At 57.3% G+C, this 21,903-nt stretch overlaps 6 protein-coding genes across 6 annotated transcripts; 2 read left to right on the forward strand and 4 right to left on the reverse strand.

Moving 5' to 3' along the window:
• The first annotated feature begins 2,993 nt into the window (after positions 1-2,993).
• Positions 2,994-9,273, forward strand: B0H64DRAFT_449780 (glycoprotease family-domain-containing protein). The gene is made up of 3 exons (XM_062807101.1): positions 2,994-6,359; positions 6,943-8,397; positions 8,543-9,273. Exons 1-3 carry the CDS (start codon positions 3,198-3,200, stop codon positions 8,807-8,809), a joined length of 4,884 nt encoding a protein of 1,627 aa, XP_062664644.1. The 5' UTR covers positions 2,994-3,197; the 3' UTR covers positions 8,810-9,273.
• Positions 8,893-10,296, reverse strand: B0H64DRAFT_31581 (nucleophile aminohydrolase). The gene is made up of 2 exons (XM_062800259.1): positions 10,046-10,296; positions 8,893-9,967 (listed from the first exon to the last, which is right to left on the reverse strand). Exons 1-2 carry the CDS (start codon positions 10,172-10,174, stop codon positions 9,245-9,247), a joined length of 852 nt encoding a protein of 283 aa, XP_062664645.1. The 5' UTR covers positions 10,175-10,296; the 3' UTR covers positions 8,893-9,244.
• Positions 10,297-11,011: 715 nt separating this feature from the next.
• On the reverse strand, positions 11,012-13,403 carry B0H64DRAFT_31579 (uncharacterized protein). Its single transcript, XM_062800257.1, has 2 exons — positions 12,438-13,403; positions 11,012-12,382 (listed from the first exon to the last, which is right to left on the reverse strand). Exons 1-2 carry the CDS (start codon positions 13,103-13,105, stop codon positions 11,305-11,307), a joined length of 1,746 nt encoding a protein of 581 aa, XP_062664646.1. The 5' UTR covers positions 13,106-13,403; the 3' UTR covers positions 11,012-11,304.
• Positions 13,404-15,718: 2,315 nt separating this feature from the next.
• Positions 15,719-16,461, forward strand: B0H64DRAFT_31848 (uncharacterized protein). Its single transcript, XM_062800392.1, has 2 exons — positions 15,719-16,067; positions 16,241-16,461. The coding sequence occupies exons 1-2, from the start codon at positions 15,823-15,825 to the stop codon at positions 16,293-16,295; spliced, it is 300 nt and encodes a 99-aa protein (XP_062664647.1). The 5' UTR covers positions 15,719-15,822; the 3' UTR covers positions 16,296-16,461.
• Positions 16,462-18,000: 1,539 nt separating this feature from the next.
• On the reverse strand, positions 18,001-19,947 carry B0H64DRAFT_370300 (Met-10+ like-protein-domain-containing protein; the record flags this gene model as incomplete). Its single annotated transcript, XM_062802081.1, has 6 exons — positions 18,001-18,179; positions 18,214-18,799; positions 18,874-19,292; positions 19,348-19,425; positions 19,487-19,588; positions 19,653-19,947. 6 exons carry the CDS (start codon positions 19,945-19,947, stop codon positions 18,001-18,003), a joined length of 1,659 nt encoding a protein of 552 aa, XP_062664648.1.
• A 133-nt stretch (positions 19,948-20,080) lies between these two features.
• On the reverse strand, positions 20,081-21,712 carry B0H64DRAFT_31657 (Decaprenyl diphosphate synthase-like protein). The gene is made up of 3 exons (XM_062800292.1): positions 21,529-21,712; positions 21,031-21,457; positions 20,081-20,978 (listed from the first exon to the last, which is right to left on the reverse strand). The coding sequence occupies exons 1-3, from the start codon at positions 21,619-21,621 to the stop codon at positions 20,455-20,457; spliced, it is 1,044 nt and encodes a 347-aa protein (XP_062664649.1). The 5' UTR covers positions 21,622-21,712; the 3' UTR covers positions 20,081-20,454.
• Between the last annotated feature and the right edge of the window lie 191 nt (positions 21,713-21,903).

Consider the following 21,903-nt stretch of genomic DNA (forward strand, 5'->3'; position numbering starts at 1 on the left):
TGTCAGTCCGGACAAGCGTACCAACCACACCCTGCTAGCCATGCAAGTACCCGAGGGTACAAAAGAATACGGACCCGGCCGAGGAGAGTGGAGAGACACGTACCAGGAATGGGTGAGAGGGGACCCAGAGGCCGATGGGGTTGAACCCCCAGGTATTGGCAATCACCCAATTGGAGGGTGGACGGGGGTGTCGTGGCCGACGACCTTCTCCGGTGCTGGCTTCGCACCGGACGGTCGCTGAACGACGTCGTCGTACCGCCGAAGCTGAAGAACGCCAGATTGCAGGTATTGGCTCCCTTCTGGCTTCAACGCCACAGGGGAGGGGGAGGCTGGACGGCGGGCGCTGGAACCGATTACCGGGCTATTGATCTCAGCCGGAGTGGATGCTGCCGTGCCGAGGACGGAATGCAAGAGAAAGACAGGTTCGGTTCACCGGGCCTGCGGCCTGCTTTCGTGGCCGGTTCGTGCCGCGTCACCGATAACGGGAGTGGGTCAATGAAAAAGAGTAGGTGGTCGGTATTTTTCAGATCAACGGCGTTCTTGACACTTGGATCATCTCCACTTTGCGGTTCGGTACAGTAGGTGGTGCAGATAGGACGGACGGACAAAGAGGAGTTAGAAATTTGTGTAGCACGAGGTTAACCATAGATCGAAAGGGACAAGGAGGTAGGTGGAAAAAGTTGAGCATAGAATAATCTCCGACGTATCAACTTCTTGATTGGAACCAAACTCGACATTTTTCCGCCAAGACTTTGTAAATCCCTTGATTTCCAGGTTTGGTTTGACAAGGTTCTCACCATTCGAGTTTAGCAGTGCATTCCCGCTTGCCGAATACCACCTTGCCAGGTGGGGGAAGTGAGAAAACGGAGTCCAGAACTTCCATCCAGTCTGGCCACCTTTCAATATTTCATCCATAGTAATTAACTATGTATCGAGACGATGTATGACTTTGCTCGGAAGAGTGGGTTTTTCGAACCGTCCCCCCGACTCTGCGACGCGTGCTCGCGCGTACATCCGGGGGCGGGCCCAAGCACGGCATCCCGCGCACTTATTTAAAAGCTGCCAGTGGAGGACACAGGAGTGAGCGGTGCAGCAACCCGTGCTGGTTAGCCTCTTCCTACGAAGGAGATAGGCCCAAAATCTGTCACCGAATCAACACAGAAACCTGTCGCCCAATGCTCCCCCACAGTCGTCACTGCATATCCTCACTGGACCTAATCTCATCGCAAATTTGCTGACAGCTTGTGCCTCCTGGGCACCCCTGAATGCTACATGGGCTCGCACTTTCTTGCGTTGTCGCTACAACTCCATACTCAGATTCCGACTTGTTACAGTTTTCCATCATGAGAAAGACGCTTCATGGAAGCAGGGCCTTTAGTTAGACTACCGATTTCTCTGTCTTACTTAAAAGCGAACAACATGTTCCTAAACAAGGGGTGTTAGAACCCTTTTTACAACACTCTAAACCTGCACAATGTTTAGGGATGTGTAATCTGCCTTGTTAAGGAAAAGGAGGGGGTAGGAGCTTCGCTGACGTCCGAAAGTTGGGAGACTAAAAATCGGGTCAGTGTTTCAAACCTCCGTTCGTCTGGTGAGAGGGGATTCCCACTCCAGATGTTGAGATTTGAAGAGGCTTGGCAGTATCCTTGGCAAGATCTGGAAGGCTTGGCGATCTTGGTTTTGTGCGTGAACAATCACCACTCCCCTGGCAGAGAACAACCAACAAGTGGGACTCTTGCAACATACTTGTACTACTGTGTAAATGTCAACACACATCAGCTGATGCGATCCATATAGTACAGCACGGAAAACAATTCTCATCTTATCTCTACTCCTGCAATCTAGTACAGAGCGGCCTTCTCTCCTCTCTCCATCTTGCCGAGGGTGCCGCGCCCACCGTCGTGTGGTCCCAACGCATAGTGGTCGCGAGGCACAATGCCGGGTCAATGTAGGTTTAATGTATTCTTCACGGCCGGCGAGGGGCTTTGGAAGAATGCATTCCCATGGGAGCAAACCCGTCTCTGCAAGCGCCAGACACGCTCGCTTCAAGCCGCCGGCGGTTCGGAGCCGCTGGAGTGGGTCTTCTGTAGGACCGAGCCGGCCGGGAAACACTTGGCATCCGGGGTGCTGAGTGGATCGACCTTGATTTCTCAAAACCCACGACCCAGCTTCCCAAATCTAGCAGATGATGGTAAAATGGGCTTTCTTCAAGTCTCCTGTTACCTTGAGCTGGTGCGTATATGAGGCTCCGCCCAACCTTTGACTGAAAAGAAGTTAGCAAAAAATGAAGCGTGGCGGCGTGTTTGGGTTTCAAGCAAGCGAGAGGTCAAACCCAGGCTCCCCGGGTGACGATTGGCCGGCCGCTGATTTGCGCAATCCGCGACAAGGAGCCAATCACGATGAGGAACAAAACTCCGGGCGGTTCGCGGCGGCCAATCCGTCAACACCAAACGACCACAAAGCGCTTGTTCCACACAAAGAGCCCCGCACCATCAAACGAGGGGCGTTCTCGCTGTCCACAGAGAGCGCGCTGCTTGACGACGAGCCCTGCGATCGGGGACAAGGGCAGACGCAGAGTTGGAACCGGCTAAGCACTTCCCGCGCAACGATTGGTGACGGCGGCTGTCAAACCCTTGAAGCCAGGCCATGGAAACATGCGAGTGTCATGTTGGGCTGGCGGCGGAAGGGAGGCCGCAGAAGTGATGGATGCAAGGTACGGGTAGGGGAATCTAGGAAGCGAGAGACCATGCCACGCGACACGCTGGCAGCCTCCCTCGCTGGTAGGTAGTCATGTCATGCCTTGTGCCTCGTTGAACTTTTTGAAACCTTCTCTTGTTTATCCCGTCACCTCGCCATTGTTCTCCCCTTCCACGCTCATTCATCTCTTATTGTTGTAGCCCATTTGGGCCTGTTCGTTTCTTGCCACGCACCAAAGGCAGCGCCTTAGTCTGGCATCCGCCTCTTTCTCTCTCCCATTCTTTAATCGTAACCAAGGCATTCTAATCCTCGTTTGGGACTCGGGCACGTGTCAGAGGCCATTGTTTGAAGAGTCATACCTCCTACTCACACTCTCACTCTTGGATATCATGAACACCTGATCACCGACACGCATCTACAACAACTTTCAATAATCAAGAACAAACATCACAACAATCCTACTGACAAACAACGTTCCGAGAACGAAAATCGAAAACAAGATGAGCGACCCACAGGCGCTTCAACCAGGCTCTGGAAGCCGGATGTCTTCCAGGACCAAGGATGACTGGGAAGACTGGGAAGACGACGAGGTGCTGACGCCCATGACGACGAGAGATGGCCCTCTACTTGACGCGGCACCTGGGAGGGCAGGAGGTGCGAGGGGAGAGGCGGCAGGGCACCCAGAACGACGACCATCTCGGCGGGTTTCTGGCGTAACTGCCCGGCCGTCGATGAAAGGGTTGGGGAGGTTCACCTCCCGCCGAAGACAAAAAGCCCAGAATGTGAAAGCTGGTATCACTCTAGTCACCGACATGACCAAGTTCCAGAAGCAAAAACAACAGCACATCGCCCACCATATGAAACCGACCCACGATAACCGAGAAAGCCGAACCGGCAAGTTCGTTGACGCCGCTGCTCTGAAAGCTCTCGAGGGCGCCCCATCTGACGATTCTATCGGCACCTTTGCCTGGCTGACACGGCGACCAACCAAGGGCAAGAGGATCGAGAGGCTGGTCGCCGAGTCCTCTCCGCAGGCCGATTTATCGCCCGGAGCCAGGCCCATCATGATCGGTTTTGAGATGCCCTCCGACTCGGATGTGGTCATCAGCCCGCAGACCGCCGTCGTCGAGACCCCGATCGAGTTCCCCCTGGTTTTCAAGCCGACCAACGTCACGTCCCCAAGCCAGCCCGTTTCCGCCTGGTCTCCCGATACCGAGGACGGCGCCTCTCCAAGGATGGTGGAGCGAGGGTTCGTACCCGCAGTTCCGTCGATCCCAAGCCATTACCGGGCTGCCGATGTCTCGCCTATCACGGCGAGTGACCATGGGGACGCCTTCTCAGCGGCTGGCGAGAGGAGGAACTTCCGAGACACAGCCACCACGCCGATTTATGTCAGCGATAACGACGATGACATGGCCACACCAGTTACACTGTTTGAAGAAGATGGAAGTCCAGCAACCACACAAAGAAAATCGCTGAGGTTCAAAGGCCGGCCACGGTCAGGAACGGGTGGGAGCGCACGATCCAAAGGCTGGTGGGACCAGGTGACCTCCCCCTTCGGACCGCCAACACCCCGAAGCCCGGCTTCAATCCAAACCAAGCCTGATGAGGGGCAATCGTGGTGGAATGACCTGGATAAGAAAAAGGCTTTCTCCCCCGCCACGCCCATGTCAGAGGCTGGATCCTCGAGCGGGTCACGGAACATTCCCAGAACTCATCACCATCAACCCCCAGAGATCATTATTGAAGACATGTCGTCCTCGATCCCTTCATCCTCCAGGACGGCCGCGGCGCCTCCACAGCGGCAACCCGAGCGGCAACCCGAACCCGAGAAGCGACGCGAAATGGTTGAGGAGGTACAGACACCCGGCGAGCAGCCGCCCCCATACTCGCCACCATCAAGAAACAATAATGCCCGTTACCGTGCAGTTTTCCCTCCTGGGCATCCGCTCAACTCCCTCTATCCGCCTTCTCCCGGTCCAGTCCCGCCCGGCCTGTCACAAACCATGACATCCCAGGGCGCGATCGACCTCTCAGACGTCCCGTTGACACCGCCCCCCACCGATCAGAGGCTGCCCGACAGGCCTCTGGGGTCCTTTGTGCCCGGCGATCATTTTATTGACGTTTCCGGGCGTGGCCCGAGACAAAAGGCAGAGCGGCAGCGGCGTCGGCACGAGAAGGAGGATGCGGTCGCCTTCCAGGCGGGCAGGATGTGGCATGGCCGTGGCTGCTTCCCTTGCTGTGGCTGCTTCGGCAGGCCCGGCCGCGAGGGGAGGAAGCGAAGACGGTGGTGCTTGGGCATCTGCATCGCAATCCTGTTGCTGACGGCGCTGGGAGTCACCCTCGGCATACTCCTGACGCGGCAAACCGCCCCCGAGGAAATCATTCCCTCGCGGTTCCTCAACCTCACCAATTTCCCGCCGATTCCCACGGGCATCTCGACCGTGATCGGCCCCGAATCCGACTCGACGACGGCGTGTGTCCAGCCGCCAACGCTCTGGACCTGCGCCCTCCCTAAGGAGCAAGCCGACTCTGTGGCGCCGTTCGACGCCAGCCAGCCCAGCTTCGTCATCCAGATCCAGTTCGACAACAACACCCGGCAGCTATGGAACGTCCAAGGGGACCCTCCCCGCCCTACCCCCACCGACCGGGGCGAATCGTTGCCGCTACCGCAGCCAATCGAGACAACGACAGCGGCGACAGCCACCCCGACCACGAGCCCGCGTGCCGTCCCAGTCACGGGGTTCACCTCGCTCGTCCGCCACCTCCTACGGAAGCGCGACGACTCGGGATCCAGCCTCGCACTGCGATCAGAGCCACCACCGCCCAGCTTCCAAGAGATCTTCTTCCTCGGCAACACCACCGACGGAGTCGTCTCAGACGACAAAGCCGGCGAGCCAACGCCCTTCTACATCAGCATGCTGCGCAGCACCAACGACACCGTCGGCCCCAACACCCTCACCCGGCGCGCCGACGACGACGACAACGACAACAACAACGGCATCAACTTCAACCCCCAAACCAACATCACCGCCGGCCAAGCCCTCATCAACGCCTCCGACATCGCGCCGCCACCCGCCCTCGACCGCGACGGCACCGGCGCCCCGGCCGTACTCCTCGCCTTCCCCACGCAGCAACCGCTGCGCCTGTACGACCGCGGCCTGCCGACGGAGCGCTACGGCTTCTACAGCTACTTCAACAAGACGACCTACGTCAAGTCGGCGGCGGCGCTGGGCGACGACGGCGACGACGACGAGACCCCCGTGCCCGCCGACCTCAACGGCGGCGCGCTCAAGACGGAAGCCAAGTTCCTCGTCACCTGGCTGTCGGTGCGCTACAAGGTGGAGATCTGGACGCGCATGGCGAATACCACCAGGCTGGTTGGGGATAGGGGCGTGAGCGGCAGCAATAGCACCCAGCCGGGGTCGTTTCCGTATCCGGTGACCGTCACGATGGACACGCATGGTGGTGAGCGCGGGCGGAAGTTTGCGTTTCTGAGGGGGGTGGATGACCGCCAAAGGATTATCTTGGATGATGCGCTCTTTGTGCTGAACCGGATGAATACGACGGGGGATCTGATCAATGCGGCGGGGGGGTTTAATCCGAGTTTTGGGGGGATGGATGGCGGGACGGGGGGGTGCAAGTGCGAGTATAGGAATTGGGTGGGCGTGAATGGGGGGAGGGAATAGAGGGAGGGGATAGGGATGGATATGGGAAGGGTTAGAGATACCTTCTTCGGTTTTGGGTTAATCCGGATTTTATTTGGTTTGCATCGTGCAACATGCGGAGGGCGTCATCGGGAGGCAGGAGGATATGGTAAACTAAACTATGGGGCGCACCGCGGGAAAACATATTGCATAGGCATCAAGCAGGCGTTGAGCTTTATAAACCAACTGTTTTAAAACCATTATGAAGAATCAGCGCGCACTGGTGGTGATATGATAAATCTAATTCTTGTTGTGTTGGTGATGTTTGGCTTGTGGTTGTGGGAGGAGGGGAGTTTTTGGCAGCTGCTGTCGTCTGTCAAGGTTGGCCAACACTTGGCAAAAATGGATTTATCGCCAAAGAACCTTGATGGCTTGAGTTTGAGATATTGAATGAGACTAGAATATCGACCTTATCGATCAAGAATCCCACCGCATTGCCGGCTAGACTCGGCAAGACGTACCAAAGAATGAGACGTAGGCGGTAAACAGAACCACAATCACAATGAGGTTTGCGTCTGCCTGCTTGCGGCAAGCAGAGCTTTCATGGGCCACGGTTCGTGCCAACCGGAAAGCGATACATACAAGGGTTAGGAACAATGAAGAGAGAGGTGTGGTGACACTCGCCATCGAGACATCATGCGATGACACTTGCGTCGCCGTCCTCCAAAAGTCGGGCGACGCCGCCAAGGTATTGTTCAACAGCAAGGCCACATCCGATCACCGGAAATTCGGCGGCATCAAGCCTGACGAGGCCGTCCAGGGACACTCGGCCAACCTGCCTAGACTCCTGCAGGCCGCCATACAACAGCTGCCCATCGACCACCCCAAGCCCGACTTCGTCAGCGTCACCCGCGGGCCCGGCATCACCTCCGCCCTGTCCGTCGGCCTGACCATGGCCAAGGGCCTAGCCCTGGTATGGGAACGGCCACTAGTCGCCGTGCACCACATGCAGGCCCACGCCCTGACGCCGCGCTTGGTCGAGGCGCTCGCGAACTCCAAGCGGCCACCGCCGGAGGACTCGGCGCCGCGAGACGCACAGCCGGCCTTCCCCTTCCTAAGCCTGCTCGTGTCGGGCGGGCACACCCAACTCCTCCTCACCCGGTCCGCCGTCTCGCACGCCACGCTGGCCGAGGCCGCCAACGTCGCCATCGGCGACATGCTCGACAAGTGCGCGCGCGCCATCCTCCCCGCCCACATCCTCGCCAACACCCCCGACGTCATGTACGCCGCGGAGCTGGAGCGCTTCGCCTTCCCCAAGCAGCCGCCGCAGCAGCAACCGCAGCAACCACAGACCCACCCACCACCACCACCACCACCAACACCCAACAACGCACCACCCCCACCACCCCCCAACCTAGACCCCGACCTAAACCCAGACCAAACCCTCTACACCTACCACCCCCCAACCCGCCGACGCGACGAGATCCAACCCTACACCTCCCCAACCCACGGCTGGACGCTGACCCCGCCACTCCACGAGAGCCGCGCAATGGCCTTCGACTTCTCGGGCCTGGGCGGCCAGGTGCAAGCCATCGTGCAGCGGAACCCGGGCATGGACGAGGCGCAGCGCGTGGAGCTGGCGCGGGAGACGATGCGTGTGGCGTTTGAACATCTGGCGAGTCGGGTTGTTTTTGTGTTGGATGGGATGCGGGCGGGTGTGGAGGGTGGGGTTGGGAAGGGGGAGAAGAAGGCAGTGCTGCCGGTCAAGACGCTGGTGGTGTCGGGCGGGGTGGCGTCGAACCGGTTTTTGATGTACGTGCTGCAGCGGGTGCTGGAGGTGCGCGGGTATGGGCGGGATGTGGTGGGGATCGTGCGGCCGCCCCGCGAGTTGTGCACTGATAATGCTGTTATGGTGGCGTGGGCCGGTATGGAGATGTGGGAGGCCGGCTGGCAGAGCGACCTGTCGGTGCTGCCGCAGCGGCGGTGGCCGATGGATGATGGCTATGAGGGCATCGAGGACCCGGAGGCGGAGCGGGTGGAGAGGTATAGGTGGGTAAAGGCACGGAAGGAAGAGATTGAGCTGTGCGAACAGAGAGAAAAGGAGGAAAGGGAAAGACAAAAGGGAGAGGGAGGGCCGGGGGAGGGGGGTAGAGGGACGAGAGGAGGGAGAGAGGCAAATAGGAAGAGTACGGAGTGAGCTGGAAGTACAAAGGGAACGGGGGGAACCAAGGGAACTGGGAGCGCGAATGCGCGCAGCAGAAAGCCACGTATCCAAAAAGCACGGCATTCTCGGGGTGGATGGCTGGCAGCGGCGGTCTCGGGATAAGGAGATACTGTGGCTGGCGGAGGGGGCGAAAGCGAACGAGAGAGCGAGGCAGAAAGCGATCGAGGTAGAGATGCGAAAGGCGGAACTGAGGGAGAGAAAGTTGGGGAGGGAAATGCCTTCTAAGGATCACGAGGAATGAGGGCAAGAGATGCAAAAAAGGAGAGACCCGGCTGAGACTGCGGCCCCGAACGAACAAGCAGCCAAGTTGAGGGACGACCGCAATACCCAAAAGCGGAGGATCCGGGGGATTGGGCACTTGCCCTTGTATATTAAGATACCTACCTCTGTACCAGTCTTGTACGATCATGTTGACATGATATTTAATAACGAGGGGTCAGGTCGGATACTCGACCGGTTCGGCACACATCGATCGCACTTGACTACTGGAGCTTGTATGTACCTTGGAAGACGTGCTCATTGCTCTTGTTCTACATTTACAAGCCGTGCCCGTCTCATCAATCCAGTCCCCAGTCCCATTTATTGACGCCATGATGTTCGTAAAATACCAAGTCCGATGCCACAAAGGGCGGCTCCTCGCTCACCGGACCTCCAACCCCTCTTTGATGCCGCCGATTTATTCGGTAAAGTTGCTCGTGACGTTGCTAAACTCGCCCTTGTCCAGCTTGGTCTTCCAGAACACCGGGTTGGTGTCGGTGAAGCCGTGCTTCTCCCAGCCCGACTCCTTGACGTGATACAGGTTGATGAACCCACCGGAGTAGGCGTCACGGTGGGTGGCGGCCAGGATGCTGCGGCTGCCCAGCTCGAGGGCCTCCTCCGTCGTCAGGTCCCACCGGTACTCGGAGTCCAGCACGCCGTACGCGAACGTCTGGCCGGACCCGACGCAGAACAGGTCGCCGGCCAGGCGGGTGCCGTCCGAGTCGATGTAGTAGAGCGCCGCGCCCTCCTCCTTGGTGACGCCCGCGCACATGGTCCCCATGGACAGGCCCATGCCCTTGTACTGGTACACCAGGTTCGCCAGGATCTTGCTCGCGGCCGCGACGCTGATGCGGCGCTTGTGGCGCAGCTCGTGCAGCCGGCACTGCATGCCGAGCCAGGCGAGCCAGTACTGGCAGTCGGCGGCGCCGCCCGCCATGGTGCCGAGCAGGTCCGAGTTGATCTCGATGACCTTCTTCACCGTCTGCGAGGCGATCCAGTTGCCGGCCGTGGCGCGCGAGTCGGTCGCCACGATGATGCCCCCCTGGAAGCGGAAGGCGAGCGTCGTTGTGCCGTGGGCGATCTTGATCGGGCATGAGGGGTTCGAGCGGTCGTCTGTCGCGGCCCGCAACCAGGCCGAGGGCTAGGATTGCAATACCAGCGTCAGCAAAAAGCCGGTAGAGGAATGAATGAAGATAGAGCTAGGCTAGGGGTCTCCTACATGTGCGACCGGAGGCATGGCGAACTTGAGACTGGGCACCGTGTCGTTGAGGTCTTGCTGCTCCTGCTCCGAGAAGACCTCATTCTGATGGTATGCCGGCCGGCTGTACCGCGCCACAAGTGTATCCATTTTGCCTTTTGTTTGCGGTTGGTTATGCGGGTATCGAAAAGCGATGGGGCGTCCAAGGTTGTATTTCGTGGGATGTGGTCGTCGAAAGAGGGCGGGGCTGCGTTGGACGGCGATGGGTGGGCGGACTTTGGCTTGAAGTTGGAGTTAGCGGGCAGGTTGGAGAGCTCAAGGCAGCTCCCAATGCACGCGTTCCCAGCAGCCTTGGGGCCCGAGCTTCTTGAGCCCCTCATGCCACCACATCCCCATGCCTATCAGGCTTGGCACTGAGTGGCACTCAACTGTCAGTCCGGATCAGGCAATTTGGGGCGAATACACACAACGCAGTAAACAAGAGATAAAATTGAACGATTTGGGTCCTTATCCCGAGGTGACCTTTCCCAAAAAAAATGTTGGATCTCAAGCAGTAAATGAAAACCAAACGCCAACTCCAGAAGGCGACCTCCCTGATTACCTAGATAGAGGTGGTTTTGATGGTCGGTCTTCCGGTGGTAAGTACCGAGGTCGGTGGCTTCCATCTTGCAGCTCCCGAAGCATGGTATTGTGATAGATTCTTCCCTATTTCCTTTTTTGTTCGCCATGGCTCCAACGGAAAATCAATCCCGGCCGCTTGGACTACTAATACTACAGCGGCCAGACAGCCCGTTCTTTGCCGTTATCGAGGCCATCGCCTCAATGACAAAAACCAACCCCAAATCAAGGTAACCGGTGGGTATTGCTTTAGCCTTGGACCCCCCATAAAATAAATCAAACCGTCCAAGTGAACCCCATGGCGGCGTGCTCGAGAATAGCAGCCAGAACCCGGAATAACAAAACCCGGTACCTGTAAAAGCAGACCCTGCTCAAACACCCCGAACGATGCATGTTTTCCCGTCGTGATAAACCGCGCAACTGGGCCTCGGGCTGCACCTGCAAATAGCGATACGGGACGGCCTCGTCGAGCCAAGGGTGGCGGCGACGGTGCCGCCCCGTGTCGCAGCCTCGAGGACCAGAACGCCCAACGCCTTTTTCGCCTTTTATTAATCGTACAAGCCTTGAGAACTCCTCGAATTGCGCCGAAGTCGATTGGTATTGAAAGCAGCCCCCCCCTGGAAAAAAACAACTTTGGTTAACAACACGCGGTCTCGCCACAATCACTTTTTCCACCCCACATTCCAGATGACGTGGGCAATGTCCCGGGCCGTATTTACCGTGTTAATGATTCGACCGATCATGCCATCGTCCGGCGGGGGGCCGGACACCGGCGCCTCGGTTGGCATGAACATCCCGGATGGAGTCCTATGCATGCCAGTTGGCTCGGGCGTGAGGCTGGTTGTGGATACCGACCGGCGCAAACCGGAGATGCCCTCGTTGTATTGGAGAGCCGAAAATGTGCCAGGCCGAATGTTGATCTTCTCTACGTTTTCGTCATCTTCATCGTCATCGTCCTCGTCATCTTCGTCGCCTGCGAAGAAGAGCTTTCCTGACTTTTTGGCCGGGCGTAGGGTTTCTTGAGATGACGAAGGCGACAATATTGGGCTCCTCAGACCGCCGCTAGCGCTATGCTTCAGGGCCGTATCTGTCGGACCGGGAGTATCCTCTCGATACTTCAGCGTGGTCGAAGGGAGCATGGCGATCGTTTTGCTCTCACAACCGTGGTTGTGGCTCTTCGTTTTCCGCAGTATCGGCCGCTTTTTCCTCGACCGTGTCCGCTTCATCATGATGGCTTCGTCAGAGTCGCTGTCGTCCCGATAGCGGCCCATATCGAGGTCATCATCCTCGTCGTCGCCTTTTACGTCGACCGCGATGCACTGGGAAACCCGCTCGTTGAAGTGGATGTGCTTCCTCCCTCCGTTCGGAGAAGCGACCCCGGAAGACCTTGTGGAGGGGAACAAGCCAGTGCCGTCGTGGCTCAACCCGCGCGACGAGAAAGGGAAGGTGATGTAGTCGGTGTTGGCCCGCTCGATGCCCGGGCGCCTGCCTATCCTCTTGATCCCCCCCTTCTGCTGGGCCTGCACCGCTGCGGCTGCCTGCTTCACGAGAGACGAAGTCGAAAGGGACCTCTGGAGCATGATTTCCGACATGCTTCTCTTCTTCAAGATGGGTTTCTTGTTGATGAATGAGTTCGACTTGGACAGCCTGGCGCTAGTAGAGTTGGTAGATGTGCGGTTCATCGTAGATGTGCCTGTCTGTAACGGTCCATAAAGCCATGTTACGTCATAGTCCTTGAGCCTAGGCAATGTTAACAGATCCACCCTGGGAAAGAAACAGAAAGATATCTGCATACCAATTCAGAGTCTCGGCCGAGACCGTGTCCAGGTTGTTTTTGGCTTTCATCCATGTCCTCCAAGACGCGTTTTCCAACCGTGCGGAATTGTTGTAATCGCCTCTCCTTGACACGATCAGCTTCCACGACGACCAGATATCCTCCTCGCGCCAGTCATGCGACAAATAGTCGACATGCCGGGAAGGCTGTGCCCGTACTGCGATGTCGTCCTCGGCTCTCTCGAGGCAGTCTGGGCTACCGGGTCTCGATGTCGCAGCGGATTCATTGTATCCTTCAATCGAAAAGCCGTCCGAGTCGCCGATCCGCGGACTCGACGGAGGTTCCTGGTTCCCTAGCCTGCCAAAGTAGCCCCCGTCATTGCCTTGTTGAAGAAAGACTTCGTCCGGCGTCGCAGATGGCTCGTCGCAGTCCGAGGCTAAAGAGAAGTTTGTGGCTGGCGTTGACGAGTCGGATAAGTACGCGGATTCGATAATCGTGGTCTGCGGGGACGACGGCGCCGAGGAAAGTGTTGACGCTGGCGAGGGTTGGGGATACGGATCGCCAAGTCGAGAAGTTGACGCTGAAGTGTGGAAACCCGAACGCCTCGTCCCAAATTTTGGTTGTGAATGGGAGCGGCGCAAAGACGGCGAGAAATAACTGTCGTCTTCTGTCGGGAGAACCACGGCCATTCTGGGAAAAGAAACCCCGGCGATCAATGGACGACTTGTCCAGATCACCTTTCAATCCTTCTCCAAAAGGACCCGAGGGAATCCGTCATAAGTGGTGGCGGAACGCTACCCTAGGTTCGATAGCGGGAGGCGATGCGCTGCGCCTGGGATGGGAGGACAATGCCGCCCTATTCTTTCAATCCTCTTTTAATGGGCGAGATAGCCGTTCGTTGGCTGGTGGAGCGTCCGTGACGGACAAAGGCGGTCGTCGGGACAAGGTGGCTTGTCCAGTTTCTTTAGTGTTGGGTTGAAGTCGTGTTCGACAAGATCGATCTTCAAGGCGAGCTACAGAGAATTATGATTAGAGCTGAAGCGAACAGGGCGCATGAAACGCGGATGGCCCGCGGGGGACAGGGAAAAAGAGGGGCAGCGCAGAAGCAACGGAAAGGGTGGCAGAATAGTCCAGGAAATAACGAGGTAGGATATATCTTCACTGTGCATCTCGCAGCAGCGATGTTCAGGAAGGGGGGGATCACGCAAGGGCCGGTGTGCGGGTAAGTACCCCGGCTCTTCAGAGTCTAGGCATCTCGTGCAGCTCAAGCGGGACGAGAGTTGCTCATGCCCACGGGGAGCTTCCAAGTCCTCGGCTCCCGTTGGCTAATGTGCCAAAACGTGGGATGCGTGCCGCAGAGGGGCGTTGATGGCCAAACGGGGGCGTGGATTTGGGGGTCCAGATGGGGGTTGCGTAGGCGCCAACACCTTTATCAACCAGGTGACGGGAAGAGAGCGTGTGATACTTTGGCGGGCGTATGGCAAACGGCGGATTGGCATGATCTGCCACGCCCAGAACGCCCACCAAACTCTGTGGAGTGCAGCGAAGCGAGAAGGCGACACGAATGCCTTCATTCGCTCAACCCAACCGGGAGTCGTCCCGTGACGAAGCCATTCAATTGGGTTATGTTTGATGAAAGGGAACGCAAGGCTGACAGGGTGAAAGGCAACGTGACCGACAACGCAGAAGGGCAAAGGCGAGGGAGTGGATGATGAACGTGACGGGCAGTAATTCGAATTTGACTTACAGTCGTAGGGTTGTTGATAGCTCCAACGAATAAGGCAGTTCTGGGCTAGCATCGACACGATGCACTCCGAAACTAGGCAGGGAGATAACGTAGGTTATTGGAAAGAGAATCCTTGCTGATGATTTCGCGTTCTCGGGGAGGAAAAAGAGAGAGTTTCGGTGCTCGTTGACGCCCAGGAGGGGAACTGGAGAGAGTTGTGTGATGCTCGAGCCATCGTCTGCTGGCCGTAAAAAGAACCAGAGAGGTGCCCCGAGAGCCTGGAAGCCTGGGTAGGGTAACGACTGCCCGTGGGCATGGACTGCTGCAGCTCGGTTGCGTGCGATGATGGACAGGGAGCGAGCAGAAACCGGGAAAAGGGCGTTCGTAAAAAGTTTGGGGCACGAAGACCTGTGCGGCTCCCCGGTGCCGAGAATTTGCAGGTGATTCAAGGCCTGAAGGGGCGTTCCAGGCCAGAGGTCACAGGTCGAGTGCCGGGGTCTGGAGCGGAGGTGGGGAGGCAAGAATGAAGCGGAAGAAATGTGTACAGATGATGCTACCAAAAGAACTGGCTCACCACCCGTTAAAATGTTAGTGTCTCTGGTCCGACATTTTTGGCTATGGGGTGGCGTTTTCCCATGGATGAATGGACTGCCAGGCCGAGGTGAGGCGCTCCACACTGAGCGTGTGACCCGTTCTGGCCACTGTCATTGCTTGGCTGGCGCCTCTTCGGTTGTTTGACAAGCCTTGCATCCATGGATCTGGCAAGTGCGAACATGGGAGCAAGAACGTTTCCAGCCAGCACAACCCGGAAAGCATGGATTTCATGGCGGGGAATTTCCCCATGATCCCGACCCAAATCAGTCGCTGCACCCCGAGCGCCGTGAGCAACTTGGCCTGCCCGTCTGCAACAAACACGGGTAAACGGCCGAAACATGGTGCCTTCCTTGGCTGCGCCCTTCTGGAATGATCCAATTCCGTGCCCACTTTCGAGCGATGCCAACGACAATGTTTTGTTTGCTCAGTGCAAATGGGAATTCCTCACCCTCTGCCTCCCCATCCAACTTGGCTATGCATAACTACCTAGGTACAGGGTAGTCTACTTGTGGAATGGGAAGGACTGCAGAACATCGGACGTCTCGGCCTTCGATCTCAAGGCACCGCGGCCAGAGCGATGCGTTTCGTCCGTTCGCAACCCACCTGCGGCTCTCTCACAGGCCCCGAATCCGTCAGGTTTCTGTTCCTCGCGAAATGATTTGCCAGAAGCTCAACATCCGGAAAGACGCATCCCTGTCCCTCTCCACCCCTTGACATCCGACATTGCAGCAAAAAAGGTCTTCTTCCCACACAGGCTTCATCCGAAGGAGGCAGGGCAAAGGCATGGAAGAGGTTTTTTCCGACCTCCTCTCAAGAATTCTCGCACAGTGCCCCAGCAAAACGACAGTTAACCAGGTCGCTGGCGGATGATTCGACATTGCGTGATTGCCCGGCTTGATCCTCAACTCCCAGTTTGCCCATGTCCGTTACGGAGGAATGGCCTCAAAATCTCCAAATTAGAAAGCTTCATGACGAAGACTCGTTTCGAATACCACACATGATCAGCCTCTAGCCATCTATCCTCCACCTGCCTTGGGGAAATAAAACAACGGCCTCGGCATCGTTCCACTCCCGGGGAGAGCAAGTATGATACTGACTAGGCGTCCCTATTTCTCCCGACTGTCTTCAGTTCCCCTAGTCTTTCTTATCGGCGGGGCAGGCACTCGGTGGTTTGCCCGACCATGGTCATACGAAGGACTTCGCACACAAATGCGTCCGGTTGGTTGGTGCGATCGTCAAGGAGTCTTGGGTGGGCCGTTTCCGGTCGTCGAAAACCAAAGCACCTACCGCCGACACAGTACTCCCCGGTGCACCTCACTCATACATTACCGGTGAGCGAGTCCCCCACCGACTGCCCGAGCGAGGTTGCTTTTCCTCCGTATCACCCAGCCCCGGAATCTCGGCAGCAAAAGCGGGTCGGCTGGATCTGGCACCGCGGGCAATGGGCTCCCCAGAGACGTTCCAGATCGATCTTGTTGACTTGCCGATGTCACTGCAGCACAAGAAGCGCCGATCTTCAGCCTACTGTGGAGCTTTGCTTGTGTCTCGGCCTTGGTTGACCCTTCTGCTGGTGGCGATAATCTCTTGTCAAAGTCGGCGTGCTGCAATGTCGATAATGGCACCATCCAAAAGCACCCTTTCCTAGGATCTGACGACTGTGTGTCTCGAGTGTGTCTATACTATGCGGCTGTGCATTGTATGTACAATGTATGTACATATCCTGGACGCAAAGGCTTGTTTACTCCCTGTGCGCCCGAGCAAATGTGGACACAACGGCAGCAAATCACCAGGGAGGAACACCACACGCTGATGCAAGTGAGAGCATGGCATGTATGTGCCCAGTTTCGCCCGCATAACGCCGTTGTCCCGCGGCTGCAGGTCAAGGTACCCGCCTCTTAGCTCAGGTGAGAGTCTTCTTGTCACGGCCAAGGGCCATTGTCCTTGGAATTCGTGCCTTGATAAAGTTGGACATCACCGTCTCCCTTGATTGTGATGTCTCTGGACCCCCCGTTGACCCTCGCATTCCTGTTAACTACGTGATCTTTCAGTCAAACGTCTGATAGCGGACACGCCGTTGTTTGCCCTAGCAACGTCAACACATGTACCCGACAACCCGACACCCAGATCGCCAAAAGAGCCATCATAGTTTTGCTATCGTCATAAGCCTTTAGCTGCCAATTACGACAATCAATGAGAGCGTCGCAAAACCAAGTTCAAGAGCAATCCTCCCTGTAGGTTGACTAGAGCGCTGACCGAGGGTGCATCGCCCCTCCTTCGGACCGAAGCGCAACTTACCGGTGAGCGGTACCATAGGTTGAAGCAATACACCCATAGCACGGTGCTCATATCAACCCCAACCTTCACCTCCCCCACCTCTGCAATGCCCTTTGTGTTACCCATCCTCGAGGTCGACCAGGTCTAGAGCCTGCTGTGCTGTCTCGGCACTGGCTGGTGATAGCCAGGGGTTTTCCGACCGCATCCACATTGATAACGAAATGGCACAGAGTGTGAGAGAGGATATCTCTACGCGCAAACTCATATCTCGACGATCGGGACCTCCATGTTGCATCTCGACATGGATCGGATAGGCAGAGGCTGCCAGCCGTGCCCGCATCCGACGGCCCCTCCCCCCATTCACTGATAGCTGAACCTTCAGGAACCCCATGCAGTGTGTGGCTCAGAAATCCCCGATGGAAACGAACGGCACCTTAGAGTGCGCCAAGTCGTGTCACACCATCGGCCTTGTGGACGATGTCAGATGCAGCTTTCATATCCCCGTCGCGGATTGAATATCCTTAAACGAACGCGACCACCCCATGTATGATATGGCAACCCCTGCCGTGGCGGGCTGCCCATCCACGCGCTGGAGCTGGGAACTCGACCGTTGTGACACATACATACACATATGCAAGCCATGCAGCAGGTGGGCAACCTCGATGCCATGCGGGCTGTGACTGGCTCTCGGTGCTTTCATCCTGAGCCTGTTGCTCGTCATAGACTCCAATCCACGGCCATAATCAGGGAATGCAACAGGCCATTGCAGAGCCAATTGACTTCTCACGGCCGTCTCCATGCTATCTAAGTGGCTGTCTGATGCATACACGAACGACGAACTCGAGCGACCGGGCCAGGACCCGGATACCACGCCCCCATTCCCTGCCGCCATCTGATAAACGACCACCAGTCACAAAAGAGCAACGGACATCGCCATCACCACCAAGCCAACCAACCAACCCGCATCCCAAGCACGCCGTACACAGTACCCTAACCCCTCGCGGCAAACGCAACCTCCCTCGGCAGCCGGAAACTGGCACAGTACATGCTCTTCGCGGGCGCCACGTCCCGCACGCGGTGCACGTAGACCAGCCCTTCCTCCTCGCCCGCCCTCGCGACCCCCCTCCGCCGCCACCGCCGCCACCGCCGCCGCTGCCGCGCCCGTCGTACTAGTAGTAGTAGCAGCAGCAGCACTAGCAGCACCAGCAGCTGGCCGGACGGCGAAGCCCAGCTCGCGCGAGATGCGCGCGCAGATGTCCAGCGCGGGCGTCTCGTCTGTGGCCTTGACGGAGAAGCCGTGGACGTGGATCATGGGGAGGGGCGGGAGCTGCGCGGTGGATGTGGATGAGGGGGCGGAGTCGGTGGTGGTGGTGGTGGTGGTGGTGGTGGTGGTGGTGGTGGTGGAAGAAGAGGGCGCGGCGAAGAGGGCCTCGCGCCCCGCGTACACGCCGCGGTAGCTCGACAGGAACTCGATGGCGGTCGCGGGCAGGTTCATGACGAAGTGGGAGATGGTGGGCGGGATGGGGACGCGTTCTTCTTGCGTGGCTGGGCGGGTGCGGGGGCGGGGTTGGGAGGGGGTTGAAGGGTCGGACGGGGTTGACGGGTCAGAGGGGGTTGGGGTGGCGCTTTTAGGCGTTGTTGTTGTTGGTGCTGTTGAGGATGGTTGTGGTTTTGCCTTGACGGTGAGCACGGCGCATTCGCCTTTTTGGTGCGCCTCGAGGACGGAGTCCGCGGCTTGGTGGATGAAGGCCCGGCCGTCTTCGCAGAAGGGGCGCACGAAGGGTGATACCTGGTGGCTGTTGTGAGTTGTTGAAAGTGAGGTGAGTAGGGGGGGGTAGTGGGAAGCGGGTTGGTTTGGCTAACCTTGTTTTTCTTAATGGCGGCCTCGAGACACTTGACGCTCTCGGGGTTCTTGTCGTTGGCCCAGACAAAGACGCGCTTCTTGCCAGCGGGTACGGCAAAGGGCCCGATGCCGGCCATCACGTCGCAAACAACCTCGCCCGGTCGGAACATGTTGATGAGCCGGCGATGCTCCGACTCGAGCTTGCTGTTCCAGTAGACCTTGGAGTAATCGAACTCAAAGATACAGTCGCTCTCGCTAACCTGCACGTTCAAGTCGTCAGGGCCGGCTAGGACTTCGTACTGGAACGTCCTGAACTCGGACTCGGACCCAACATTGTCGACCTTGTTGATGACGGTCTTGATTTGCGGGTTCTTGTCGAGAATAATCTCGGCTACTATGTGCTTGTATGGGATGTAGTTATCTCGCAGGTTGAGATGAGCTAGGCTCGTTAGTGGCCGTCGTCGTGGTGCAGCGAGGGGGGGGCGACAACTTACCAACATGACCAGCGATATTAAAGCCTGAAGGAACCTCGTCGTGGAGTTCTTCCGGCAAGATCGAAGTCATTACATCTCCTAGGGGCCGGTTGAGTCAGAGCACAGAGTGAGGGTGGGGTTAGTTTGTGTTCGTTCTTACGATAAGTCCAGTAATTGTAGTCGAGCTGAAGCTCATAGGGGAGAACAGTCAGGTCCTGTTTCTCGACGCCATCTTTGAGTACCGGACCCCAAGTTTCGGGGGCTGTAAAAACGAGAAAAGTCAGCACTCATGCTCACAGTCCTAAGTATTCGACGAAATATCCAACCTTCTGCCCTGACACTGGGATTCAGAAGCAGACACTTCCGCCCCTGCTTGGCCAGTTCCTTGTCCGGATGGGAACAGATGGGAGATATCCTGTCGGCATATAGGATTTCCTTGCCGGTCTCAAACGGCTTCCGGTATTTTGAGATGAGTTTGTTGTCCTTCAGAGCGGCGGCGGCGATGGCGATGGGTTTGTTAAAGAGGGCGCGATTGAGAGCCGCGGTGCCTGAGCGGACAATAGGGCACCGGAAAACGACCATATCCCCTTCCACCTCGTAGTTCTTCCCCGGCTCACTCATGGTTGTTTAATGTGAGTCCACGATCGTGTTCTATGACTGAGACGGGTTCTTGTTACTCACCTATCAAATTAGGCGAATCGAACTTGCAGATGGGGTTACGAAGAGCGCAGAGTTGAACGAGACCCGCCGAAAAGATAAACTAGCCAATCAAATGCGAGTGTTCTCCAAGTTCAGATGAACAAGTCCGAGTCTCCTATTGTTGTCATGCCCCTGCCGTCCCATCTCGTCGTATCAACGTAGGTGTTGTTCACACATTGCCGTGTGTTGAAGCCATAGTACCCCGTGCTGTCACCCCCGAGGCCTTGCAACAGCCTGATTATACGAGTGAAAGTGAGTTCGTGGAAGAGGAATCGTGTAAAATCAAGACACCGATGTATTGATAAAGAAACTGGCAACCCCCTTTGGTCTATAGGATGTGTAGGGGGATGCCGCTTGTATCGACAGAAAACGCCTCAAAATTTCAACTTGCTCTAGAATCCCTAACACCCACACCTCACATGCTCAAAATTATCTCCCCTTCCGCATTTGCGCCTCAGCAAAATTGCGCAGCCCCTTATAAAACACCTGGTACCCGACGCCCTGGTTGTCCCTGACGTGGAAGATCTCGGTGAGGCGGATCTGCCACGGCGGGTAACCGGCGAGCTCGACGTGGGGGCTGAAGAGGATGAGCAGGTCGGGCTCCGACATGACGCTCTCGGTCAGCTCGGCGTCGACCAGCTCCGGGGTGATGTCGGCCGGGTTGAGCTTCTTACGCTGCGACATCTCGGCCAGCGTCTTGGTCAGGTCCACCATCGAATCCCGCCCGTCCTCGGCCGAGATGAGCACGATCGAGATGTGCTTCCTCGGCTCCTCGTCCTCGTCGCTGCTGCTGCCGCTGCCGTGGTGGTCTCTCCCGTCGAAGAGGGCGTCCGACTCGAGAGGGGGGATATGCGGCGCGCCGAGGCTCACCGTGGGGTGGTTGGGCCCAAAGTAGGCGTGCATCTCTTGAGAGATGGCCTGGTGAGTGTCTTTGAGGTAGCCCTTGAGAATGCCTGTCTAGTGGTTAGCTGCGCGTCCTTGGGCTGTTTTCTTTCCCTCACGTACCCGTCTTCTCGTATATCGACAGCTGGGGAATGCCGGCGCTAGCGCACCATGCCGCAACATTGGTCACCTCGTTGATCAGCTTTTCCAGCCCTGCACCGCTCCGTCGCTGGTCCTCCAATGTCAGGATAACACTCAGGTGCTTCGGTAGCCGGCGGAGCCCCTTGACGTCGCGCCGTATCAGCTCGGGGGTGCGGTGGTGGTGGTAGTAGACCAAGTGTATCCGGTTCGCGACCGCATGGTAAGCCTGTCGGATGCGGATGTAGAGCGAGAAGAAAACGTGGATCAATGTGAAGACGAGGACATGGTATTGGCGTCGCAGGAAGCGTCGGACGCCGAGCCTGGCCTTTTGTTCGTTTTGTGTCTTCGAGGTGCCCTTTTCCGTTCGTGATCGAGACCTAGAACGCGACGGTGGTGAAGGGAGGTAGGGCTGTCATCCATTCAGTATTAGAAGAATTCGGGATCTGCGCTCTGGCTTCGAGGGCGTGTGTCTGCACGTACCCGGATCAGCCGTAGCCGTTCCTCAGGCGTCATGAGCTTATGGCCTAGACGTTCATCGCGCCGGTAGGCCTCGAGCTCTGAGGCGAAGGGCATACTATCGGCCTGGTGCTGGGTGTAATGGCTTATGCGAGTTGTCTGGAGCTACGTTGTTGCGTCGGATGTTTCTTCGTTTCGCGAGATTGAAGGTTGGTATTCGGTTGGAGGTCGACCACCAGCAACAAAAGCGGAAGTTGAAAGTGGGAAAAAAAAGATGACAATGGTCTGATCCTCACAATTCAATAATTGAGACAACTTGGAAGTGCAGTGCTCGGCATTGCAAGAGCTGGCTCCTTCATCGCCGCGTCACTGGGAGGCAGTGAACAGGCAAGCTGTGAA

This window comes from Chaetomium fimeti (assembly GCF_033439085.1).
Source record: "Chaetomium fimeti strain CBS 168.71 chromosome Unknown B0H64scaffold_1, whole genome shotgun sequence".
NCBI lineage: Eukaryota > Fungi > Ascomycota > Sordariomycetes > Sordariales > Chaetomiaceae > Chaetomium > Chaetomium fimeti.